We start from the raw sequence: 27,456 nt of genomic DNA, 5'->3' as shown, positions 1-27,456 counted from the left end.
AAACAACAGAACTCCAGCACTTTCAGTGGAACCCATAATAATACAGTAAAAAACAGAGGTAACATTTAATGCACGGTTTTTAATAATTTTAAGTTATTATTTACTCTGTTATGCTCTTTAATCAAATTATAATGTCCTTTAAACGTTTTTTTTTTTTTTTGCTTGATTTTTAAGAAACACTGCACTTAATTTCGCTCTAAATTTAATAAAAATCTTTTTATTTCTCATAATAATCTCCTACACTCCTCAGCGGTACGTTGTCAGTGCCAGTTCCGCTGCTCTGAGATCAGTCTAAGTAGGCTGTGTAGACAAAGAGGCCGCTGTTTCTGTTTCAGTGTCTGATCCCGGGTCAGTTTCACTAGAGAATGGACGCGCTCCAGAAAGCGGCCATTTTGCGGATGCCCTTTTATGCCATGGCGGAGATGGATGACGGAGACGAGCCGGTTCTGGTTCAGACACTCAGCGGCTCCTCGAGCTCTAAGGCCGGTGCGGACAAGATGTTTACCCTGAAGAAGTGGAACGCCGTGGCGATGTGGAGCTGGGACGTGGAGTGTGATACCTGCGCCATTTGCAGGGTCCAGGTTATGGGTGAGTGCTGCTAGTTAGCCTCTGGCTAACAGCTACTGGGAGACTAGTTCAGAAAAAAACACAGAGAACGTCTAGTTAGAAACTAATAACGACAGGTCTTCTTTATCTAGTACATTTAAAGGGAGCGAGTGTCATTTCCTGTCTTTTCTAGCTGACAGTTCTTAAGCTAAATTGTATGATTACGCGCTTGCTTTTGACCAGCTAATAATAATTGAGTCCTACTAGGTAATCTTACCTAGCTAGTGATAGCTCTCTATCTACAGCCCGTCTTCATTCTGGCCAACATTTTCTGGCTGCTGTAGCCAACTGGCACATTCTACCCTCTCTTTCTTCATACAGCTGTCTATTTATGGTAACGGTATTTGCTTCCTAATAGCAGAATATATCGCCTTACTGAAAAGACTGATGAAGCTTGCATAATAACTAGTGCTGCTATCTAACCTTATATCAGCTCTCAGGCAGTTAGCTAACATTCAGGTTACAATACTACAAATGTACATAAACTAATAGGCCTGTGAGTGTCTAAGTAGCGTCCTAGCTACGCGGTGTCTTGTCAAATATGTTTGCCATTGCAACACAGGCAAAAAATAACCAGCCAGCAATATGTGTACATTATGTAGGCCTGCATTTATATCTGTGATATTCATGCTTGAGCATTCTGAACATATCTTCCAGCATGTGAAATGATGGCAGTTAACATCTAAATGTCATTAACATAAGCATAATTCATACATATGTTTACACAGTGCATATATTAGATTTAAGTAATATGTTCACAGGGTCCATATTCTACATTGTGTTTGCATTTTGTCCCCATCCCCACTGTTCCTAAAGATATCTAGATGGTTTCAAGGACCAGAACATGTTAATATGACCATTTCTAAACCTTTCTTTGTCCCTTGGAATGAAACAGATTCTACGGTGGGGGACCAGATCCAGGAACTATAAACTGCATCAGTCAGACACTACAAAACAATTTGTTGTTTCATCTTATATAATTTGCACTAAGAATGCATATATGTAAAAATGAAAAAGAATCTATTTCATTGTTATTTTTGGTGGTTCATTGTTTATTGCTCTATGAACTGCAGAATGAGTAAGTGCGTGTATGTAAATGCCATTGTTGTAATGAAATCACAAAAACTTATAGGGCTGTTTTTGCAGCTTAGATTTTGTACACATGCTGCATGCACTGCAGAGAGACTGGCATGTCAAACAAGAAATTAAGGAAATTTGTCTTTCCGTGATAGGGTCATTCAAAGGCATATTGCTGGCTATGCTTGATTAAAAAAAAACAACAAATCACCATTTTAATATTCATTTAGTGATACAAATTCTGTCCATCTTTCAGATGCATGTCTCAGATGTCAGGCAGAAAATAAGCAAGAGGATTGTGTTGGTAAGTATCAGAGCATCTGGCAGTGCAGGCATGTCGCAGTTAGAGTAAGCTGCAGATTGCAGCAGCCCACTGATTCTCAGCTGCTGCGTAGTCGTGGCCAACATGACCACTGACTTTAATGACTCAGCTGCTGGGGCTAACTGTGTTTGCACTGCCCTACATCAATGTGAACCATAATCAAAACCTGTGTGTGTGTGTGTGTGTGTGTCTCCCGCTTTAATGCATTCTGGAAACATAATAGACACATTTTGCTTTTCAGATTCATCTGGAGCGTGTACAATCTCGACCAGTCAACAAAATATATTTTAAACTGTAGCAGCATTTAAAGAGTTCAAAATCTTTAGAGTGTGTGTTTAGATTTGTAGCTCTGTTCCCTTGGTCTGGACGAAACCTAGATATATTTTAATCCTGGATTGGTTCAAGTTTACAGTGACAGATTTAGTAAAAAAGAAAAAAGTGACATATGACACAGGTATGACTTAATTTGCGAGCCAGTCATCAGAGGTTTCAACTTATCTAGGTTGTGTGTGTTTACCTGGAGGCATTTTTACGAAACATAATCACAGCAAGAGGTGATAAGAGGAAGAGCAAGAGGTCTGTAGGATACTGTCTCTTATTAATCAAATTTATTGAGTCATTATTATGCGGTTGTAACTGCTATTAGCAAGCGGCGACTCGGGGTGTGTAAAAAAGGAGCAAAAAAACAGTGGCAGTTATTCTTCCACTACTCGAGCCAAAGAGGGTTTGCTACAGAGAAAAGATGTTAGGGAGTTTGTCCTTGGCTTGGTTATGGCATGATTATTGTTATATCTTGTAACGTTTCGTTCTTTGTGGTTCGTTTCAGTGCATTCAGTTCATTTTGCTTTCACAACTGAAATGAACAACACCGAATAATGTTTATATACGGCCTGAGAGCCACCTGTTTGGTGCTCACCAGAGTTCGCAAGGCCGCATTCACAATTATTCTAAAAAATACACTAACAGCAATAGCACCAGTGTTCGTATCCTCACACACGAGCTGGGATATTCAGTTCTGTCTCTCTCACATGTTGTGAACTTACCTGTACTCATGTGGTGAATTCATGTGTTCCTTCTTTTTCAGTTGTGTGGGGGGAGTGCAACCACTCTTTCCATAACTGCTGCATGTCTCTGTGGGTAAAGCAGAACAACAGATGCCCACTATGCCAACAGGACTGGGTTGTACAGAGGATTGGCAAATGAGGATGCCGATAATTGCCCACTGAATTCCTTCGTCCACTCTTGGCCCCACCTGGCTTTAGGACACAGGACTGAGAACACTTGTTATCTGCCATATATGACACTAGTGTGCATGTTTGTGACTTTGAAGCAGAACTGATGGACTTTACCAGAATTCCAGGTGATGCTGGCCACCACTCCTCTGTTTCCTTGTCTGCTGGAAAAAGGCACGTCACTGAGGGGCACTATGGAGCAACACTGTGGTGTCTTTGAGGGTGTGGATTGTAGTACGGACTGCTCTCTGCTGTGAATGTGTCTTTTGAAATGTGTTATAATAAAGAAGTAAATATTAAGACAGTTTAGAACTGTGTTTTCTGTTAGCTTTTAGTTAGCCTTGTGAAACATTTACTGAAGTGCGTGTATATATATATATATATATATATATATATATATATATATATATAAATTATTTTTAAAAAAAATTTAGAATAAGAGAAAAACAACACCTAATAAATGAACAGCTCTCATACTGGGTCTTGGGCGGACTGCCTACCGGGCCAGCCTAGAAGAGGCATTTTTACTTGCTGACTGACTTCTAATTTTGAAACATACATGCGAGTAGGAACGTTATTTCACCTTCTGTTGTTAGTTCAGCCATGTATCACAAGGTGGCTATCTAACTACTACTACCACAACTAACTACTACAGTCAGTTAGTTCAGCCATATTTCACATAGCGCTTTTCCACCAACGAGAGAAAGGTTCCAGTTCGTGAATTAAATTTGGAACCATTCGGTGCATTTCCACTGACAAACTTGTTTGTGAAACAAAAATTAGTTCCCAGCTGGAACCAAAGTAAAGTAGGTTCTTCAGCACAAACCGTGGCTTTGTCCGTGGGCGCGTCGAGGTTCAGTCACTCAAGAAAGAGCTCAGCATCTCAAATAGAGTTATCATTCAGTGAAGCTAGACGGAGTCATTTACAATGTTTCATATAAATAAAGAATAGGAAATAAAACAGGAAAACGCTCTGTGTGTGTTTCTGGGGCTGTGTTTGGCTCTGATAGTTACGTTACTCTCCTGTTCCCAAGATCAGCAGGACACCTCGGAACTCGGCAACATTTACATTCGTATTATATCTCACAGAGAGAGAGAGAGCAGGACTGCTGAATTGGTCTTATTTCATGTGAGTGTGTGTTGTTACCTGAAATATTGTAAAGTGCAGTGGTGGGGAGACATTTTGTGGCGTTAATGTGTTTATAAGACTCCATATAGCTGAACGCACACTCAAACTTCACATGCTTTACTCTAACCAGTGACACTAACACATACAATGTGTACATTGTACACATACAATACAGTGACACACATAACAATGTTTTTTGGTGGTCTTTGTTCTTTGGCGGTAGAAATATTTATTTTTAAATAAAATGAACAAGAAAAACACTTATGCCGGTGTTATATATTATGAACAAAACTTTGTGCTCAATCACATAATAAAAACCACATATAAACAACGACATTGATATGAAGCACCAAAACCTCTCCAGATCTTCCAAAGTCAAGGGTATGTATTTTGGGCTTTCCTGCTTTTGAAATGCCAGAAACACCTATGTAAAAATGGCAATTTTCTTGCTTTTTTTTTACTTTACAATTCTACTTAAAGATTCACGTACTTAAAATTTACAGCTTGAAATTCATTGTGATGCTTCACTGACCAGTAATAAGGCCTCTGTAAATATAGCCTCTGTTACTGTTACTCTACTCAGCACTGTAGAAACATATCAATCCCTCGCAGGACAACATGAGTCTCATCTTAAAATAATTTATGCAGTATTAAAAATACACTAAACTATGTGGGGGTTCTTTGATTGATATATATATATATAAAGCAAGTATATATATTTTTATTCACACTTGCTATTCCTAACTCCAGCATTCATTTATAAGTTTATTTACATGTCTTCTACTGTAGTTCCCAACAGGAAGCCCCCAACCAGAAGTGATAATAACAGTTACGTTTCATGGCTGTCAGTTGAAAATCATTAATTCATTCATTATCTGTAACCGCTTATCCAGTTCAGGGTCGCGGTGGGTCCAGAGCCTACCTGGAATCATTGGGTGCAAGGCAGGGATGGGGCACCAGTCCTTCACAGGGCAACACAGACACACATACACACATTCACACCTACGGACACTTTTGAGTCACCAATCCACCTACCAATGTGTGTTTTTGGACTGTGGGAGGAAACCAGAGCACCCGGCGGAAACCCACGCGGGGAGACACGGGGAGAACACACCAACTCCTCACAGACAGTCACTCGAAGCGGGAATCGAACCCACAACCTCCAGGTCCCTGGAGCTGTGTGACTGCGACACTACCTGCTGCACCACCATGATATTGATATTTTTTGTCAACTGCCTTTATGTTAAAAACAGAGGTTGTAAAAGAGCCCATTTATTCAGAAGAGAAAGGGTAGTTTCACAGGATAAATTCAGCAATTTTTTCTGACTTTAACCTCGGAATTATTCCGACTTTAGTCTGTGAATTATTCTGACTTTATCTCAATTATTCTGACTTTATTCTCTGAATCAGATTTTCTTTCTCAATGCCATAGCCCTAAAACTTAATCTTGAGATGCATTTCTTTCTGTATATATTGCTATGACATTTCCAGCATATGTTCTGATCATGCCAAGCCCTGCTGTAACATTTGAGCAACAAAATCCTCTCAAACAATTGAAAGATATTAAAACTAATCAGGCCGGGAGGTCCTCCTTAAAACTCAAAATCTTCAAACTGGTTTGAATCACTGAAATAACTGAACGTATATATATTCCTCAGTCATCAGCTGAATGGTTAATACCAAGTTTTTTTAACATCTGTACCTTTCTCTCTCAACACATTTCTGTCCTGTTACTGTACAGACTAATCAATGAGAAAACTCATATTCATTCATCCATCCATCAGGGGATTACACACTCACCCAGTCACTCACACACTCACACCTGTGGGCCCTGGTTTCTATTGTTTTTACTCACTTCTCTTTTTCCCCTCTCTCATTTTGCCGTTTTTGCTGGGTTCTCTCATTTGTCCCCTCATGTCAGATTAGCTTTGCACTCTCGCATGAACACGTTTCCAGCGCTGTGATTGGAGAGACTCAGGCGAGGGGGAGGGGTCCATTCTCAAATCTCTGCACTTGACTTCAGAGGTGGAGCGTTAATCTGAAAGGCTTGGTTTGTCCAATGTTTTCTGACTTAGTCAGCCCACAGAAAACTGACTTGGTGGTATTGTTTCACAGTGTGTGTGTGGGTGGGCCCCAGATTCCCATACTAATGTGCACATGCACTGAACAGTTTTTAAATCATCCCTTTATTCCTCATTGTGAGTAAATATCACCCTGCGAATGACAGATCCCCCTTCAGGGCTGTATTCCCACCACGGCTCCGGACCCACCATGACCCTGAACTGGATACGCAGTTACAGACAATGAATGAATATCCCCTTTAATTAACTGTTACAGATAGTAAGATATTAAAATGAAACAAAATCTCCAAGATCTTACCAAAGTCTCAAAGATCTCGGTGCAACCATGTCACTTACATCCACAAAGAACTAAACACTGCCGCACAGAGGGATCACCACATGACGCAAACCACTGTAAAGCCTCAAGAACAGAAAGCACAGGATACAGTTTATTTCAAAGTGAACCATGTAACTACGCAGTTTTCTAGGCCAAAGCCGTGGGATGTTGTTGACACGCCAGTCAAACATCTTTCCTGAATCCCACTGGGCTTGTATTGCACTTAGTGAAGGCAAGAAAGAAAGAAAGATGCCCCTAAACTGAAAAGTGTATAAAGAGCAACACCGGGGAAATCACCAAGCAGACTTTAGGCAGCCTTGAGCGCAAAGGAACTCTCACCAAGTACTGAAAATAACAATTTTATTTTACTTTATGTTCACTTATGAGCAGCACTGTGGCGCAGCAGGGAGCGTCACAGTCACACAGCTCAAGGGTCTGTGAGGAAGTTGGTGTGTTCTCCCCGTGGGTTTCCTCCGGGTGTTCCGGTTTCCTCCCACGGTCCAAAAACACACGTTGGTAAGTGGATTGGCGACTCGAGAGTGTCCCTAGGTGTGAATGTGAGAGTGAATGTCACCCTGCGAAGGACTGGCGCCCCCCTCCAGGGTGTATTCTCGCCTGATTCCGGGTGGGCTCCGTAGACACCGTGACCCTGAACTGGATAAGTGCTTACAGACAATGAATGAATGTTCACTTATATAAAACCTCCCATCTTTGGGCTGTGGAGCAATGGAAATGGAATGTTCTCTGGGAGGAGTTGGGTTGGTGTTTGTTTTCCAGAACTATCCAATGTCTGAATGTTTCTAAATGTTTATGTGGCCTAATGCTATCAAATCCTCACAGCAAAGATAGCAAAACCTAGTGTAAAGCTTTCCTATAAGAGCAGAGGGTACACAATCTCCACTGATGCTCTTAATTTCGGATGTTCATGGTGTGCCATGACTTGTACTGACCATATTCTACCAGATAGTGGCAGTCAATGCTCACCCACAGGGTCTTGTTCCATCAAGTCCAGCTGCATCCCTTGGTCAGACTTTCACGGCTATTACTGTACACTGGGGTCATCACACCAGAAGCCTGATCTTTCTTATTGTGAAGCACTTTGGTTGACACTTAATTCAGCAAAAGCTCTTTAAAATACAGAGGATCACAACACATAAAAGTGACAAATGAGGTCAGATTAATTTTTGACAAATTTCTATGGACTGAATGTATATGAGGTCAGTACAGTGCCAACAAAAAGCTCCAGGGTCTCAGGGTCCTGGGTTCGACCCCAGCCTCAGGCCACTATCTGTTCATCCCAGAGGTATTGAGCCATTGAGCAATTGGGGCTTTATACACCTCTCACCAACACTTAGCTCCAGCATCTGCTTCAGAGACTCCAAATATAATGCTAATGCTTTTCTGTTGAGATTATACACACTTCTGTGACCACAACTGGTTCACCTTCAAAGGTGAGTTTATAAAAGCACATGCCAGACATGTTTTGCTGTACAATATAAGGATGCACCGGCACCTGGCCAGAAGAGGGAGCTAATATTGCCTGAGATTCACCTTGGGTTTTTCTTACACCTTCAGTATCAACAATTGTTGGGAACTACAGTTCTCTCTGGTTTGTTTACGTTCAGAAGCTTTATGCTTTTTAAAGTGGAATGGTGTGTTTGAGGAACAAAATGACTGATGTTTAACTTGTCTGTAGGTTTTTTCTTCACTGTGTTATTTACCACAGAAACTTGTTTGTAACTTGAGTTGTTTAGATTTGTAGCGCTTTCACACTGTTTACTTTCATGCAGTTAGTGAACGCCCAAATTTAGAGTTCCACCATAAGCAATCAGAAACAGCAAAGATAAGTCAATATTACCACCCTATGGAGTAGGAATAGAGCAGTATCATCATCAATTTTCATAATTTTTAACATTTGTTCTTTTCTTATAAGCACCGCCAGATGCTTTTTTTCTGCTGTGAGTGGAGGGGGGGGGGGGGGGGGGAGCCTAGCATACCAGACAGAGACACTTTGTTTTTTTTGTTTTTTTTATCTGTTTACAGACATGGTGGCTATTAAACAGTTTAGAACAGTTTCCAGAGTCAAAACAGACTGGAAAGCAGCTAAATGTGAAGAAACATCCTTAGAATGTTATGTAAATGCCTTTTAATTAAAATGAAATCCTCCTCTTTAAGTTTGGATAAACTTAATAGATCTTACTATTATATAAAACAAGGCCCCTTTGTTGAAGGAGGAGTGAGGACGTGGTTAAAGCACAGAGTAACCTGTGGCTTTGGAAAAGGAGATGATATTAGTCCTTCGTGTTTTTGGCCACGAGGGCAAGAACCGAAATAGCCTTGCGGTTTTATTAGGAAAATAAGGCTTGTCTGTTTGCGTTAGGTGGATGAGGCGGGAATATTTTTGTGATATTTTTTTTCCAGCACCCCCAACCACCACCCCCCAAACTGCCCCTCTAAAGGAAGGAATGTGTTGAATTTTGACTTTCATTTGATGCAGTAAATTGGGGCTCAGACCACACAGACACTGGACATTGTGGTCTTTACTTAATGATGTGGCCTTATCAGATGTCCAGTTGTGCGTGTCACTGAAAAGCGTGAAACAATACGAGACACTTTCCACTTTCTTTCAAATTAAAGACAATCTACTGTATACATATATAGACACACTGGTCATCCATGACATTAAAATCACCTATTTTACCATACAGATCACTTTGTAGTTCTACAGTTACAGAGTGTAGTCTATCTGTTGCTCTGCATACTTCATTAACACCCTTTCACCCTGTTCTTCAATAGTCAGGCCCACCACAGAGCAGGTATGATTTGGGTGATGGATCATTCTCAGCACTAAAGTGACACTGACCTGTTGGTGGTGTGTTAGTGTGTGTTGTGCTGGTGCGAGTGGATCAGACACAGCACTGCTGTTGAAGCTTTAAAATCCCCTCAGTGTCTGGACTGAGAATAGTCCACCAACCAAAAACATCCAGCCGACAATGTCCTGTGTCACTGATGAAGGACTAGAGGACGACCAACACAGACTCTGCGATGACAGATGAGCTACTGTCTCTGACTTTACATCTACAAGGTGGACCAACGAGGTAGGAGTGTCTAACCGAGTGGACAGTGAGTGGGTTTAAAAACTCAACACACAGTGCAACACACATTAAGACACCACCACAACGACAGTGTCACTGCAGCGCTGAGAATGAACAACCACCCAAATTATACCTGCTCTGTGGGAGTCCTGACCATTGAAGAAAAGGGTTAAAGGGGGCAAACAAGAAATCAGTGGAGGTTATAAAATGGAAGTTATTGTCTCTAATACAGACCCATTCTGGCTTAATCCGATTTCAATGCTTAAGGCTAGTGAGAAGAACAGAGTGTTCTGCCATTACAAATAAGAGTCCTTGGTTTAGGGATACATAGGAGAAAAGAGAATCCCTGCCTTGTTTAGAGCCCTGAAGGTAAAGGCTCTGTGGGTTACTGACACATGTTGCTGCGCTAAGGGATTTTACAGTGGTGTCAGCGCCTTTGGAATACAATGGTGTGAGTCTCAATGATCATGAAGCAGGGAGGCTGTAACAATATAACAATAGTGTGTATCTCTTGGCTTGGCTATGCCATTTGAATACAATGGACATATTTGGGCAGCACGACACATTTTAAGCCTGTGCTTGTTTTGGGCCTATTCCTCACGCATACGGGTTTAGGTGGTGGAAGTTTAGCCCTGTGTGACCCAGGCCGCAATCTGGAGCTCACCACATTTTGGGGGTTAGGTTTCGCCTGTGTTCTGTAATCTCATTTTAACAAGCTGCCATGTGGCTGCTAACACGGGTCTAACACGAAACCCTCCACCACCGACAGCCTGCGCCACTCTTTAACATGCCGCTAACTCTTTTATAGGGTTTCACTGAAGTTCATATAATTAGCCGAACGTGTGTGGATGCACAGACATGTTGCAGAAAGGCCTGATCAGTTCCACGTCTTTCAAAATGACAGTACATAAAAACAGGCTCCGTAAAACACCAACAGATGTTGATCCACTCACAAAATCTCAGGCCCTCCGTGCTGTTTTTGGATGACTAGGATAAGCGTTTCACAGCATGTCCTCAGGGAGGTGTGCATAATGAGCAAGAGGAACACACACACACACAACAACACACACAACACACACAGGGGTTTCATGGGTTTCTTGAATGATAAAGCAATGTGCAGTCTTTCTTCAACATTTCTACAAATGTGAGGTCACACGGATAGTTATAATATCATTTCAGTATGTGAAGTTATGCATAGTTCTGGGCAATATGACCTCAAATCAATATCACAATTAATTGGATAATTCACCACGATTACATTAACGAATGATGATTTCGGTATTGTTTTTTTGCCTCAGAGTTCCCTGACAAGGCATGTACTCTAAATATGCTCCAGTATTAAAGCTGGGAATTTTTTTTCTAATGTTGCTGGGAGCTTGCCTCTCTCTTCTTTTGAGCCATGCACTGTTCATACTTGGTGATGTGAATGTGTTGAAGTATTAAACAGACAGTGGGGTTAACGTTGGTCGCTGAAACACGTCCAAACCACAGACGCAGCATTTTTCTTTGGCACAATATGCTCAAGTCACTCGGTCGGACTCTGTGTTTAGGTTCTCCTCCATGTAGCGTCCATGTGGCAGATTGGATGGGGCTAGAGTCACATGACTACTTTGCAGTAGTGTGGTTTTAATGAAACAGATTAACAGAATTAAAAGAAAGCTCGAGTTCTATTATATATACACATGCCTCAGTAGTGCTCAGGCTCTACAGTGACAAGGCATATGCACCAAAACAAAGTGTTACACATAGAGATGGGGAATTTTAATAGTGGTAAATAGCACTGCAGTGTGTTAAGTCCTGTGAGATATATATAAATATGTGTATGTACGTGTGTGTGGACAGCATTAGTGGTGGTCAGCACGTAGAGTATCAGCTCAAATGGAAATCTAAGCCTCGGTTTTAGAGTTGAGAATCCACAACCAGGGAGACATCTGTGGCTGCCTTGACGACAGCTAAACTCCCACCATCATGACTCCCAACATGTTTTTTCCAGGCGTGTGTGTCTGTCTTAGAGCATGCACTCGTGTGTGTGTGTGTGTGTGTGTGTGTGTGTGTGTGTGTGTGTGTGTGCGCGTGTGTGATTTACAAGTCCCCCAAAAAAACTTCCCATAAACACACTCAGTTGCTTTTCTACCTTTTCCACAGTTGGGACGTGGGATCTTACATATGTCCAATTTGTATTACACCTCATCTCAGTCATATCAAGAATTCAAATCTGAAAAATATGCACACGTATGGGATATCTTTAGATCAGTTTTGTTTATGTGATATTATAGAATCAATTACTTGATGTGACTTTTTTCACAGCTAAGTGTGTAACTTTCTAACAAGTATCCATCAAAACTTTTCTGTGCTGTACTGTCAAGGGGTAGCACTGGTCTGGCTGCAGTACCACAGACCCAGCCCTCCGGACCCTATCTTTTCATTCATTATCTGTAACCGCTTATCCAATTCAGGGTCGCGGTGGGTCCAGAGCCTACCTGGAATCATTGGGCGCAAGGCGGGAATACACCCTGGAGGGGGCCCTCCGGACCCTAGAAAACCCTAAATTTCTGAAACACAAAAGGGACTCCTTTGACATGAGGGGAAACTCTGACCTGGCGGAGCAGGGAGGCCTTGCCCTTAATCAAGGGACACCAGACATCTTGCAGAATCTCTAAAAACAACTATTAGTGCTCTGCCAACTGAGCAAACTTGGTTCATGTCCCACCTCTTTCGATTGGACTATGATCTCTTGAGATTGAGAAGCGTGTTAGAGTTTCTCAGGGTGCGAGGCATCTCCTCGCTTAAGGGCAAGGCCTCCCTCTTCTTCCATGTTGATGTTTCCACCACTCTTTTTGAGATACTGTGTCCTTCTGATTCCTGGTACTTTTGCTCCTGGGCTCCCCCTAGAGTTGCAGAGTAATTTACAACATGAACAGCACTGTCCTGAAATCAAAGTGGCGGGAGGGGGATTTAAGGCGGTTTTCTACCTTCCTCTAAATGTTACACAGTGCAATTTCTGCAGTGCTGAGACTGGAGAAAGGGTGGCACAGTGGAGTAGCAGGTAATGTCGCAGTCACACAGATCCAGGGATCTGGAGGTGTGTGTTCAACCCCCGCTCCGGGTGACTGTCTGTGAGGAGTTTGGTGTGTTCTCTCCGTGTTTACGTGGGTTTCCTCCGGGTGACTGTCTGTGAGGAGTTTGGTGTGTTCTCTCCGTGTTTACGTGGGTTTCCTCCGGGTGACTGTCTGTGAGGAGTTTGGTGTGTTCTCTCCGTGTTTACGTGGGTTTCCTCCGGGTGACTGTCTGTGAGGAGTGTGGTGTGTTCTCCCCGTGTTCACGTGGGTTTCCTCCCGGTGACTGTCTATGAGGAGTTTGGTGTGTCCTCCGGGTGCTCTGGTTTCCTCCCACAGTAAAAACACACTTTGGTAGGTGGATTGGCGACTCGTAGGTGTGAGTGTGTTGCTCTGTGAAGGACTGGCGCCCCCTCCAGGGTGTGTTCCCACCTTAGGCCCAATTATTCCAGGTAGGCTTCAGACCCACCGCAGCCCTGAATTGGACAAGCGCTTACAGATAATGAATGAATGAGCCTGGAGAAGCAACAACAGAGGCTATATTTTCATTGTTCCAGGTCAGTAGAGCATCACTAATACATTGAAATTGTAATTTTAAGATAAAAAAAAATACTGCCTAAAGTTGGTTTAATTATAGTTGCAATAAAGATATAGCATTTAAAACAAACAAAAATAGTATATATAATTTTTAGGTATTGGAAAAATTATATAACATTCTTGTAAATGTATGAATCACTAAAATGCAAATTATCTCCAGACTAAATGTAAATACCCTGGACTCTCTTTCACTAACTTGCTCTCTCTCAAGCACACACACACACACACACACACCGCAGTTGGTGTGTAAGATCAAAGTGACACAGTAATCTGGGAGTGTTTTCGTGGCACGATCCGGTTCCACTTCAAAGGGCTGTGTGGAGGTTAAAAATCCTGCTTGGGCATCTTCAGGACGTTATCACCTAACGCTCCTTACAAGCAGACTCTTATTTTGGAGTGTGGACCGTGTTTGTAGTGAGACATATTTGTACATGTTTTTAACATGTGTTTCTAGGCTCAAGTACTCGCTGTGAAACACCACTCGTCTCACAGCTCTAGGACACCTAGCAAATATGTATATATCATGGCCAAAAGGTTTTGCACAATAGCTTTCCTGATATTCTGAAATCAGTTCAGTCAGTACAGAGCTTATCTGCTTTTTTTTTAATGAGATTTACACCTCTAAGAAGGCTTCACACTTCATACTGTTTGCATTCAGCCACACACACCTTAGATGTATGGACGAATGAATTGCAATCTCCCTTAATGTGCTGGTTGAAGCTTCATCACTCTGGAGACTGCAGGTCCACTGCTACATAGTTTAAAGCTGTGGGCTTTATACCCCTCTAGTCAACACTTGGCATTGAGCATAGTGATTTTTGGCTCATCTGCAGCTCTTCCAGACCATCCCTTCCTATTCTAAATGTTTTTGTTTGGAGCAATTATTCAGCTACATGGAACATATGCTTTGGAGTGTTTATATGTCACTGTGTGCTTTATCTCAGTGTTTGGACTCATGTTTGGTCTTGTCTCTATGCTCTGGACGTGGTAATGTTCACACTTACGAGTCTGTGGTGGGTCACACAGGGATTCCTGGCCTTCAGCTGAGCTTTGAATGACCCTCCGCCGAGGACACACACAGATTTACACCATAGTTTCCCTCCAGACTGCTCTCTCTCCCTCACCTTAGAGGAGAAGTCACAGCAAAGACAAGTGTTCAGAGGTGACTTAAGGGTTTAAAGACACTTAACCGCCGGCTCAGATCTGAGGAGAGGAGAGAAAAGCAAAGAGGAGAGATGAAAAATGATAAGACAGCAACGGTAAAAGAGAGAAGAGTGAAAAGTAATGCAGAGAGAGTAAAAGAATAAAAGGTGAAAAGAAAAGAAGAGAAGGGAATTGAGAAGAAGGGAGTAAATAAGAAGAGAACAGACGAGAAGAGGAAAGAAGAGAAGTAATGAGCAGAAAAGATGTGAAGAGATTGAAGGAAATGATTAGAAAAGATAAGAATTAAGAGAGAGACGACAGGAGAGAAGAGAAGAGAAGATAGAAGAGAGAAAAGACAAGTAGAAGAAGAGAGAAGAATGAGAGGCAAGAAAATGAGATGAGAAGAGATAAGAATAGAGGAGAAGAGAGAAGACTGCAGATGGACTATGACACTGGAAATGGGCTGAAGTGTGTGTGTTCAGCAGAAACAGAAGCTGAAGGCTGAGTCAGTGATGGTGTTTTCGGTTCTGGTTGCCATGACTCCTGCTCGGCCATGTTCATCAGTTTACACTGTGACTGACGCCTGCGTTTATTTTCACTTTTACATTCAGGTCTGTGTGTGTGTGTGTGTGTGTGTGTGTGTGTGTGTGTGTCTGTACGGGGCCCATTGCTTGAATTCTTCACATTTCCACAAATATGTGAATTCCACGCACAGATCCAAGAGAAACACAAACGATTAACCTTATGTGCCTCTCAGAGGGGTTTCTCTCTCTCTCTCTCTCTCTCTCTCTCTCTCTCTCTCTCTCTCTCTCTCACTCACACACACACACACACACACACATTAAGCCATCGTTCAGACTACCGTAGACATTAACACAATCAAAATAAAATGTTGGTTTAGCTGTTTTTCTTTTAGCTGTTATTTCATCCCTGCATCCATCCAGTTATTATTCATATACAAAAGTAGTCATATTCATAACTACTGATCAGCCATAACAATTACCTCGTATCTACACTCATTATCCGGTCACACATTCACCCAATCACTTGCACACTCAAACCTATGGAAAACGTCACACTCATCCAGTCACCCACACACTCACACCTGTGGACAATTTCATACACTCACCCAGTCACTCATACACTCCCCCCTATGGAGAGTCTCACACAGCTAATCTACCTTAGAGCATTTGTGTTTGGACAGCAGGAGGAAACTGGAGCACCAGGAGGAAACCCATACCAACACAGAGAGAACACACCACACTCCTCACAGACAGTGACCTGAAGTGAATATCCAACCTACGCCCCTGAGACCCAGCAACTCAATTAGAATTAGAATTAAAATCACTTTATTGGCTATTGGAATTTGTTCTCCCCATTTAACCCAATCCGTGCAGTGAAACACAATTATACACACACACACACACACTAGTGAACGCTATTGAGCATTGATCACATATGTGACACTATTGGACAGTGATCACACCCAGAGCAGTTGGCAGCCTTAGCCACGCAGCCCGGGGAGCAATTGGGGGTTAATGGTAGTTCAGTCTTGGGGATCGAACTGGCAACCTTCCGGTTTCAAGCCCAGTCCACAGCTGCCTGAGTGGCAGTGACACCACCTGCAGTGCCAACAAGCTGCATTCATTGAATTCACTTTCAGTTTAACAGCTCACAAAGGTGACGGGAAACGTGATGATAAAATTATCATTTTTACACCACACACAAAGCGATGCTACAAACGAGAACCAAAAAGAACCAACTGGATGGATTCTCTTCCACTGGACTCCCTTCAATCCCACATAGATGATTAACAGAACATTTGCCATATCGGTTTTTACAATGTAAAAGATCTCCACTCTGCTCGGCCAAGGACAAAGGAGGACAAATGAGAATAGTTGGAGGACTCTATATAAAATACTTACACAGCACAAACCCGGAACCCCGAACTCAGAGATATGATTTCATGTGCAAATGCGCTTAGGCAAACTGTAATTCTCTGCTTATGTGGTCTTGAGGCTTGGCTGCAGGATTTGTGTGTGTAAGAAAACGTGCGAGTAACTGATGAATAGAAGGGCTAGCAAATACAGACAGTTTGAAAGTAGAATAATAAGTCACGGTGAAATACTGAGAGGCTAAAAGCTACAAAGAAGTCCAGAAAATGAAGCAGCAGGTCCCGTCCCATCTATAATTGTCACTAATGTGTCTTGTTTTCACACCAAACAGACGGCAGTACGGTGTGTCAGGTGTGGAATACAGTGTATCAGGTTTTAATCTAATCACAGAGCACTTATAGCATTCTTACATAGTGCCGTCATTTGACTGGCAGCTGGCGTGGCAGCAGGAGCTGGAGATTTTCCAAACCCATTAGCAACTCCACCTTCATCTGCTGCTTTCTTCCACCGCTGAGATGCTTCAGAGTAATCTTAGGGTACAGAAGTCACTCAGAATAATAAACAAATTGTCGGTTTTGTGTTTTCACACTCACAGGTATGAAAGAACCTATTATTGTGAGGCACCAAAAGATATTTGTGCAAAAATGGCACCCTCTGGTGGAGAACTTTCTGCCTGCTTAACTTGAGCGAGTGAGTGGGATACAAGCTAGGCAACAAAGATTTTGTAGCTAGTACTAGAAAACAATAAATGACCACCTTTTATGGACATCACCTTATCAAACTTTTCTTTTGAACTTCAGGGTATTAGCCTGTAGTTTGTCCTCTTTGCTGGAGGTATTGGAACAGTTCTGTGTGGATTTGATGGCATTCAGCCACAACAACTAGTGTGTGTGTGTGTGTGTGTATATTTATATATGCAGAAAAGTACTACCCCAGATGATTTGTTATAATTCGTGATTATTTAACAATCACTTAGCGGGCTCCCATCCACAGGTGGCGCTGTTTCACTAAATCCACTCCCAACTGTTACATACCCAGTGAAGGATTACAGGAAGAGCGCTGTTAACTGTTGTCTGAGTATGTTACACAGGAGGATGGTAAGGGTTATGGTTGTCGCTGGTGAAGGATAAGGCCAAATTTTTAAACTGGTTAAGCATCAGACATTTGTGTATACTTCAGCAAAGTGTGAGTTTTATTTAGATCACATTTGTTTGCAATCCGGGGAAGTCCACCCTTTTGCCATAAGGCCAGAATCTACTGTTGAATGTGTGTGAATTTTCAGCCCTCAGACAGCACTGCATGAGAATCTGTCAGGCTACTGACAAAGACATGCACATATTCAAGTGGAATAAACCCATAGGCATTTATCTATAGAGGTGTGTAAAATATATATATATGATCATCTAATCACCATATCCTCTACCAGTGAATGAATATAGATGTGGTGTACATTAGGAAAACAATACAAGTCCTTACATTTGACCACTAGAGTGAGGTGGTTATGCTGAAGAGTCTATGAAAATCAATCCAATATTATCCTGGATTATCACCATTATCTTGGGATGAAACATTTATATCATAAAGAGAGTAAAGCCCACATCCTTAAGAGGATGTTGTGAATTTTCTTAGATGGTCTTACATTTGTTAAAATTATGCAAACCATTTGCTATTTACGATTTCTCAACACAAGTGAACACCAGGTTAAACTACCACCATCATCAAAATAACAACTGAGGGAATATAATTTCAAAGAATGGTGTCCCATGTCTCTTGTAGAGTTCAAGATACTTGCAAAAACTTTTGTTTTTTGTACATCTTGATGGTATGGTGTGGTATATGGGGTACAAAGATAGTGGGGCCATTCGTCATTAGTGGAAACCTCAAGGCCACTGGATATGCAAAATTGCTACATGATGATGTGTTTTCCTCTTTATGCACTGAAGCTGGCATGTTCTCTGAGTTTTTCCAGCAAGATGGTGCACCACCGCATTATGGGTGTCAGGTCTGAGCATTCCTAGATGAACAGTTTCCTGGAAAGTGGATTGGTCGTCGTGGGCCAGTTGAATGGCCCCCAAGGTCCCCTGATCTGACCCCCTTAGACTTTTACCTTTGGGGTCATCTGAAGGCAATTGTCTATGCTGTGAAGATACGAGATGTGCAGCACCTGAAACTACGGATACTGGAAGCCCGTGCTAGCATTTCTCTTGCGGTGTGGCTTTCAGTGTGTGAAGAGTGGGAGAAGAGGGTTGCATTGACAATCCAACACAATGGGTAGCACTTTGAACACATTTTATAAGTGGTCAGAAACTTGTAAATAACTCATGAAAGAATAAAGTTACAAACCAAGCACACAATTGTTTTTCTTGTGAAATTTCCAATACGTTTGATGTGTCACATGACCCTCTTCCCACTGAAAAAACAAAAGTTGGATCCAAAATGGCTGACTTCAAAATGGCCACCATGGTCACCACCCATCTTGAAAAGTCCCCCCCCCCCCTCCCATATACTAATGTGCCACAAACAGGAAGTTAATATTACCAACCATTCCCATGTTATTAAGGTGTATCCATATAAATGGCCCACCCTGTATTCTATAATTACATATCGGGAAATGGTGAACATAATTGAAACGTAAATTAAAAAGAAAGTAAATTCAGCAAAAGACACTGTCTTACACATTATGAGTCTGGTGGTGTGAATGTAGCTTTACAGGCAAAAACGATTTCTAATCTGCTCCCACACAAACTTTACCCAGATGTTGGCATGTCCATGAGACACTGGTGTATTTATCTGGTCATGCCTGGGTGGCGTTCCCCCTTCTGCTGGACAGACATCCGCTGTGCCCACTTTTCCAGACCAACTAAACACACACACACACACACGTTTCCATATACTATAAACTGAACTGGCGACCGGGGCATGGGTGTCCAAGGCACACTGGCTAGACCAGAGACCACAGGGCAGCTTCTGAGGTCTTGTGGAGTCCATGCCTCGAGGGGTTAGAGCTGTTTTAACAGTACAAGGTGGACATTTTAATGTTATGGCTGTTAATGTTAGTGTACACTCACTGAATTCAGCTATTGTCAAGGCACTCATGGACAAAGACATTCAGTTATGGCTAAGTTCACCATTCCCAATGCCAAGTGTCAGCTAGAGGGGTATAATGCCCCAAGCACTGAGGCTTTTTATAGACAACCACAAAAGCAAGTCTATTTGACAGTAGGCTCCAAACACACACACACACACACACACACACACACACACACACACTGTCCTGGCTATCATTGCTAAAGGGGCTCGGAACAATTTGAGCCTCTCTCTCTCTCTCTCTCTCTCTGGCATTTGTGTTGGCAGTGCACTGGAGCCCGTCTATCTCGCCCAGGGGGTTTCATGTGCCTGTTGGAACCCCCCTTTCCTCGTCCAGTTCGAGCTTAATGAGGCCTGAAGGGCTCAAACTGCTCTCACCTGTCGCCTCTGGCAGCGTCCGGCCCAACAATTAGCGCCCGCGGCCCACAATGCAGGCTTTGTTTCTGTCTCTCTCCTTCAATCTCTCTTTTACTCTCGCCCATTCATTTTATCCTTTCCCTCTCAAAGCCATGCCACCCTGCTTTTTTTCTTCCTTGTGCTATCACTTTCTCTCTCTTGCTCTTACCCCATCTGTCCTGTTCTGCCGTCTCTATCACTGCTCTATTGATCTAGATGATCTCTAACGGTCACTTTACAGTTTGCTCCCTAGTTTCCTGTGTTACTGGCAGCTCTTCTTTAGTGTTGGACTAAGATGTCCAGTTGTGCTGGCCCAGGTATAATCTCCATAGAAAAGCATTGCCTTCAGCACTGCTCTCAAATCAAATCCTCACAGCAATGATCCGGGGGGAGGGGGTCCTATTACTCCCCTGGATTTTTAGCACCATCATCTAACCATTAGAAGAAGGTGCTATATTGTGCAGAATGCTTATTTATTGTCATTAAACTTCGGAAAAGCTATAAAGGTTGGGAAAGTTGCACTTCCTAAATTTAGAAGTGTGTTTCCATCCAACTGAACTTTTGCTCCTGAGCGTACCCAGGTTTACGCCACTTTCCTCCAGATGCTAGTGGTGGGTTTTTAGATTTAAGTATATTCATGCGTCCTGGACCCGGCCCTAAATGTGTATTTCCCTTCATTAGCCTGGTCCTGATTGCCCTCAATTCTACAGAGGGTCAGGGAGTATGAGAGAGGGCTTTCTTAAGCATATGCACACGCTTACACACACAAACACACACACAACTTCTATTTCCAGTGGAAGGGGTCATGCACTACTGATGATATAATATAGTCTTTATGAAAGGCATGGGCACAAGGCAGAACCCTTCAAAGCCCAGAGGACTGAGGAACAGACCACCCTTTCAATCTTAAATATACAACTGCAAGCCTGGGAATGCATGAGGGGGAACCCTTTACTATGAAGTGATTCACAGAATGAGCTGGTGCACTAACCTGCAGCACAAGAGCAATACTCCACATAGAGGACCCAACCCCTAAAAAGACTTTGTTTACACAATTTTCTCCACAGTTTACTAATTTCAAAATCCACCCTTTAGCTAGGACCTCAATCGCACAAAGCACATGGCCCTTCTGAGACACACGAAACCACCCACAGTTTAATACGCTTAGTGGAGAACAATACCTACTCAATACTGCTGTGTTAAAGTAACAGTAGGTAGTATTTGTACCATAAAATTAGAACTTCAAAATCATTGTGATGCTCCACTGGCCTGTAATATGAAGAACAGAGACACCGTCATTGCTACTCTGGGCTAATTTATACAGAAGGGTAGGACAGCACCTCACATTCCCCTTCCCCTCCCCCTCGATTTCAAGACAGTGCTGTAAAAGTGAATCATACTTTACAACTTTAGGAGGAGCCCAGGAGCAAAATTACAGAATCTTGCCTTGCATATTTTAACTATGTTAGTTGTATGTACCATATATTTGCTTGTTTGTTTGATTCTGATGATATCATGACAACAATCAGAATCTGATTCAGACAAAACAGTTTCAAAGCAACACTAAGTAAGTAGTACTGACATTAATTTGAGAAACAGTTATATAAGTGTAAGAAAACAACGTTCCAAACCAGTGATACATTCTGAAAATATTCCCTGGGAACCCTCCCTCTTTCTATATGCCCCCTAGTGGCAATTTCATCAGTTGAATAACAATAATAAAAAATAAATTTACTTTTCCATATAGCTCTATTATGAGATGACAAGGACACATTTAGCTGTCTGTGTTGAGCTGCTAGTGAGCAATGGAAAAATTATTATAAGTTTTTTAATTATGAAGATGTGGCTGCCTCGACCAAATCTGTGTACAGTTTCACACATACATTCTACCTACCAGCATATGTGTTTGGACTGAATCTGGAGCACCCAGAGGAAACCCATGCTGACACAGGGGGAAAAAAATGTACTCAGATTTTCAGTGACACAAGCAGAGGCTCGAAGCCAGTTTCCAAGACCCTGGAGCTGTGTGGCAACAACTCTTCCAGCACAACTTATTCAAGTTTTTTTTATATAACAAATTGACTTAGAAAACATTTTGAATCTATGTTTATAAAACACTAGGTAAGATTGGTGTTTTTGCTCCTGGTCTCCCCATTCAATTGCAGAGCAGAGTGTAATTAATTTTTACAGCACTGTCCTGAAATAAAGGTTGAGGTGGAGGGATGGGGTGATTTACTACCCTCCTTCAAAAGTTACATGGTGCAGTTTCTGCAGTGCTGAGCCTGGTATAGCAATCGTAGAGAGCCTATTCTCCCTATTACAGGTCAGTGGAGCATCACAATAAATTTCAAGCTGTAATTTTAAAGTAAAAATATTGCCTAGTGTTGCTTTAAACCAGTCACTTCATGTAATTTATTTTGCTGCCAATATTTGGAACTAGAAAATGATGGATAATACCATTCACATTTGAACAACCTGTGAGTGAGTCTTCAATTTGACTCAGGAAAAAAAAAAAGACCATCCGTTTTCTGCTCACTCCAGCTCACTGCAATATTTAGTTTCAGAAGAAGAAAACTCAGTTCATTCAAGATCCTTATCGCTCTTCTACCAAAAGATGGATACATTATACACCACAGAGCTGCGAGTGCCCTCACATCACCCTACCACTGGGATCTCACCTTCAGCCCGAGTACTAAACCAGGGACTTTCAACTCCAAATGTAATGTTTCTAGTATTCCCTGCTCCAAAAATCCAGAGCCAACTTGTGAAGATCTTAATCTGGCAGTGGCAGAGACTTCCTGAAATGATCAAGACATTAGGCCCATGGCACTGGAGATGACAACCCCTCAGCTAAATCCAAGTGCACTGCACATCTACTTCAGCAGAACCAGCATTTAGCCCAGTGATAGTAAAGCCCCAGCACAATCCTGCTGAAAGGACCGAACGGCAATGCACATCTGTATCCTCTCCATATATCCTCTTTCATGGCAGAGGTGAAGTTACTCATGCAGTAGCAAGCAGACAGCAGCATACTCCATAGATCAGTTTTAGGGTCTTGCAAAGCAGCAGCTCAAGTATCTACTTTAACTAATGCAGCCCAAGTGATTACTTCACTCTCCGTTCCTCAGTCCCCTTCAGAGAACTGACCATGGAACCAAGACAGATCCAACTTCCCTAGCTTACTGTGGCCTTATTGTTCAGTTATTAATCATCAAGTAATGTTGTGACCAAAAATTTGTTCTAAAACCCACGGCAGGTTCTTGGCTGTTGAGCCAAGCTGGTTAAACCAATTCAGAGCTGCAGTCAGATAGATCTGTAGAAAATAGGCTGTTTAAAAAAATGGTTATGCTCAAAGGACAAGCTCAGACATCGCAGTGGCAGATTTCAGACAAAACAACTTCAGGATTTGGAGTAAACGATCATGTCTTAGCTCTCATACAGTTGGGCATCAGGTTGAATATCAGGATAAGAAGGTACAGATGTCAAAATTTTGGACGTCACATTTTTGTGACTTTAAATGTACACCCCCCTTCAGCTCAATCCCTGGTTTTACAGTCTTTTATTTTCCCACACTACAGGATAATCAGAACCATTTACGGCTGATCTGCTCCTACAATCACAAATGCTCTACCAATATGATGATTATCTTAAAGTATGTTTCAACATATCCTGTTTTTTGGGGAGTCTGTAATCTTAACTCCTCTGATCTACTTCCCGACCAGATAGGGGCATGCTGACTGTAAATCATGTGAAACACAATGTTGATGCCATGGTTTGTGAAGCAGGCTTGGTTCGATCCACAGGTTCTGCCAGAAAAATGGAAGTAGGGTTGGAAAAGAACAGCACTCTACCCTCCCACAGCATCCACAAATGAAGTTCCTACCAAACCCATTCTCCAGACCATGGTCTGACATCCAAATCTTGGATGTCTCAGTCGTTATTTGTCGCTGTCACATAGTTCCAGGGACCTGGAGGTTGTGGGTTCGTGGCCTGCTACAGGTGACTGTCTGTGAGGAGTGTGGTGTGTTCTCCCTGTGTTTGCGTGGGTTTCCTCCGGGTTACTGTCTGTGAGGAGTGTGGTGTGTTCTCCCTGTGTCTGCGTGGGTTTCCTCCGGGTGACTGTCTGTGAGGAGTGTGGTGTGTTCTCCCTATGTCTGTGTTGGTTTCCTCCGGGTGCTCCGGTTTCCTCCCACGGTCCAAAAACACACATTGGTAGGTGGATTGGTGACTCAAAAGTGTCCCTAGGTGTGAGACTGTGAGTGAATGTGTTAGTGTGTGTCACCCTGTGAGGGAGTGGCGCCCCCTCCAGGGCGTGTTCCCACCTTGCACCCAGTGATTCCGGGTGGGCTCCGGACTCACTGCAACTGGACACATTGCATAATGTTGTATACAAAAGTCATTATGAGTTTTGGTTTAGATAATTTAAAAATGGTGATTTAGATGTTAATGACCGTGTGAATGTAGTGAGTTAATACTTTATGTTTTGGGTTATTTCTTTTAAAAAAATTTCTTACCATAAAAATGATAACGAATGTTTGAATTTTGAATTACAATTATACATTACTCAAAAACATTTTAAAACTTATTTGTGTACCTTATACATCATAAGTGGTCTGACATCCAATTCTTGCACATTCTCCTTAGATTTAATACCTGTGTATATTTTTATCATGATATTTTATGTTGTATTTTGTGTTTATCTATATTTTTGATATCTCCACCTAATATATTAATAAATACGTAATATATTTATGTAATTCTGAAAGGAATTTTACAGTCAGGCCACATACAAGTCCTTAGAGTTCAAGCAGTTGACGTTTTCCCAAGTTTCCCTCAAGGAACTGTGTTTCCCAGCATGCCCTTCGATAGCCTGGACTCCAATTGGGCGATATGTCCAGACTCTAGGCCGGAATGGCTCCTGGGCCGAGAAAGCAAAAGAGTGCGAGGCTATAAATCACATGCTCCAGGCAAGAAGCCCAAACAGTTGAGGAAGTGAAAGAGGCCTTGCAGGACAGTAAAACTCAGCCCTGAGAATACGGCCCATAACTCAGCACTGATTTAGACCAAGACTTGAACCAGAACACAGCCACACGAGCCATTCTCAGCATTCTCTAAGCCTGAGTGTGTCTAAGTCTGAAAGTGAAGAGATTTATAAGAGAGCACTTAGAACCATAAGCCAAAGAAATAAAAAAGATGGGATGATATTTTCTACACAAATCCATGGCAGCTGGAACAGCAGCTTGAGGAACTGGAGCTGGTTTAATTTTAATATCATTTTTGGGGGCTTTTACACCAAGGCAGGATCTGTGCAAGTGCACACTGACAGAAATACACATCTTACTTCTGTAGCCAGCACAGAAACTGTAAATGCAGGCCTTGATGAAAAACTGCCTGAGCCATTCCAAAATAATCTGTGGTAATTTGGTAATTAGATGTTGGGTTCTTCACACTGTAATTCTGCGGTTGCCAGTTTGTCACTGACTCCACCACATGACTCCCACAAGTCAAGGCCTCATGTCACAAGGTCATCCACTGGAACCGTCCAGCATGAGTTAGGGCATTTCAAATACACAGTACGGGCTATTTTGAAAATACGACATCCATATTTCTTCATATGACAGCGCTGTCCAAGTCCCTTTGGTATATCTCTCCGACTGAAACACCAGAACCACTGGAGCTGGATGTCTGCAACAAGGACCTTCAGGAACTGGTGTCTACAAGCACAATTCAACTAAACATTAGTAAAATCAGCCTGATGATAAACGCTAGTACACTTTAATTGGACCCTATAGGGTTAGGGTTAAGTGTGTAACATGCTTTTATCTTTATTGCATAAGAGTACAACAAAATTTGCACCGTGTATCTGACCAATCCTTGGCAGTGAACACACACACATTCCACCAGGTAGCCACATCAGTGCCTGGGGTGCAGTCCAGGTTGCCAGTTTCCTTACTCAATGTCTCTTCCACTGTGGATTTTGAGGGGAAAAAAAGTGCTGTTCTTCACTCCACTCATGTCCAGGGGGTTTAACAAACCTGTTTCACTATTCTCTACCCTTCTCAAGCTATGAATGCCTCCAGATAGGGGTGATTTTTCAAACTGGGCACCGGTCACAAAGTAACCTTTACAACAGTGAAGGGTGAACTTTATTTTGTACACAATGTTCAAATCCTGGAAGTCAAATGTGTATATATTCTTCTTGAGAACAACTGTTTTTAACTCTGTAGCTGACACATGGCATTGAGCACTGGGATCAACATTTAAAGTTTTGTTTGATGTCAGGAAAAAAAAATGATATGGCTGGTTTTTCTTGTTCCAAATCCTGACTAAACACACCCTGTGCTTAATGTGAGTTTGTACATATTTGACTAAAAGACAATACCCAGGATCTGTACTAAATATAGCTCACACTTCGCAGATGTACAAGTGATGAAACAATCTTAAACCTAACCATAATTGTGCCCAAAATAAGGGAGACACTTTTAGATTTAAATATATTTCTTATGGCAGAAAATACACATACTGTAGGAAATGTATTATATGTAAAAGTTATAACTCAAATTAAAGGCTAAGCACCAGCTCTATGAAAGTGTCAAACAAATAAATACAGTGGAATTTGAGTTCCTAACCTGTGTTTATTGATAGTCAGAAAACATGTTATTTCTTACTAATTCAAGGAATAAGGTTTAAAAGACCATTGGTCATCCCCCTCGATCTCGGTGGCTCAGATTATACTCGGCTACGTAGCTGCATTACGGAGGTTTATAGTGTCGGATGAATTCGAGTTCAACTTCGATCACATTTACAAGAATAACGGTACCTCTAAATTTGAGTTTAGCTTATTGCTAGGCTATTGTCATGAGTAATGTTGGTTATTTAACTAGCTAAAAACTGTCATAACAGTCAGTCATAACGGTGTTTTACCACGGCGTTGTTCAGCTGTTGTCCACCAGTGACGTCACACGGTTGCGTTCAAGAATTTCCGTAGCGAGCTCGGGTTTTTCTGTCAATTTAATAAAATTGTCAGTTTAAAACAAATTAAGCTGCTATTTTCATTTTAATCCATACTTATATCTGTCAGTAACTAAAATAATGTGAAATATTAATGGAGGTCCATTAAGTGGTGCTTAGCCTTTAATTATGTTACTTAGCGCAAACTGTAGCTAATTCCAGTAGCTAATAAACCTGAACGCAGTGGAAGTTTATGCTCAAACAAGGTTACTATTGAACTTACATTATGTTGGTGCAACTGGCTCCTGCTTCATAAAAGATTGCATGGATTTAGTGAAATAGCACCACCAGTGGATAGGAGCTTATCTTGTAACTGTAAGACTGTAAATATCCCTTGCTCACAACCATTTTTCGCATTTTTAGAGACTCAGTTTTGATTTATATGCACTATACTGACAAAGGAGAGCTCTCTT

At 41.9% G+C, this 27,456-nt stretch overlaps 1 protein-coding gene across 1 annotated transcript; it reads left to right on the top strand.

Moving 5' to 3' along the window:
- Positions 1–365: 365 nt before the first annotated feature.
- Positions 366–3,537, top strand: rnf7 (ring finger protein 7). The gene is made up of 3 exons (XM_066685060.1): positions 366–588; positions 1,940–1,987; positions 3,090–3,537. The coding sequence occupies exons 1-3, from the start codon at positions 366–368 to the stop codon at positions 3,206–3,208; spliced, it is 390 nt and encodes a 129-aa protein (XP_066541157.1). The 3' UTR covers positions 3,209–3,537.
- Positions 3,538–27,456: the final 23,919 nt, after the last annotated feature.

The sequence above is a fragment of the Hoplias malabaricus genome, chromosome 11, assembly GCF_029633855.1.
Source record: "Hoplias malabaricus isolate fHopMal1 chromosome 11, fHopMal1.hap1, whole genome shotgun sequence".
Taxonomy (NCBI): domain Eukaryota; kingdom Metazoa; phylum Chordata; class Actinopteri; order Characiformes; family Erythrinidae; genus Hoplias; species Hoplias malabaricus.
This window is presented reverse-complemented; position numbering and strand designations above follow the sequence as displayed.

Bases quoted from the DNA above. Each gene is read 5' to 3' on its own strand.
- rnf7 (XM_066685060.1), top strand. From the start codon at position 366: ATGGACGCGCTCCAGAAAGCGGCCATTTTGCGGATGCCCTTTTATGCC. The intron at 589-1,939 runs GTGAGTGCTGCT...TCCATCTTTCAG, and splicing joins TTGCAGGGTCCAGGTTATGG to ATGCATGTCTCAGATGTCAG. The intron at 1,988-3,089 runs GTAAGTATCAGA...CTTCTTTTTCAG, and splicing joins TAAGCAAGAGGATTGTGTTG to TTGTGTGGGGGGAGTGCAAC.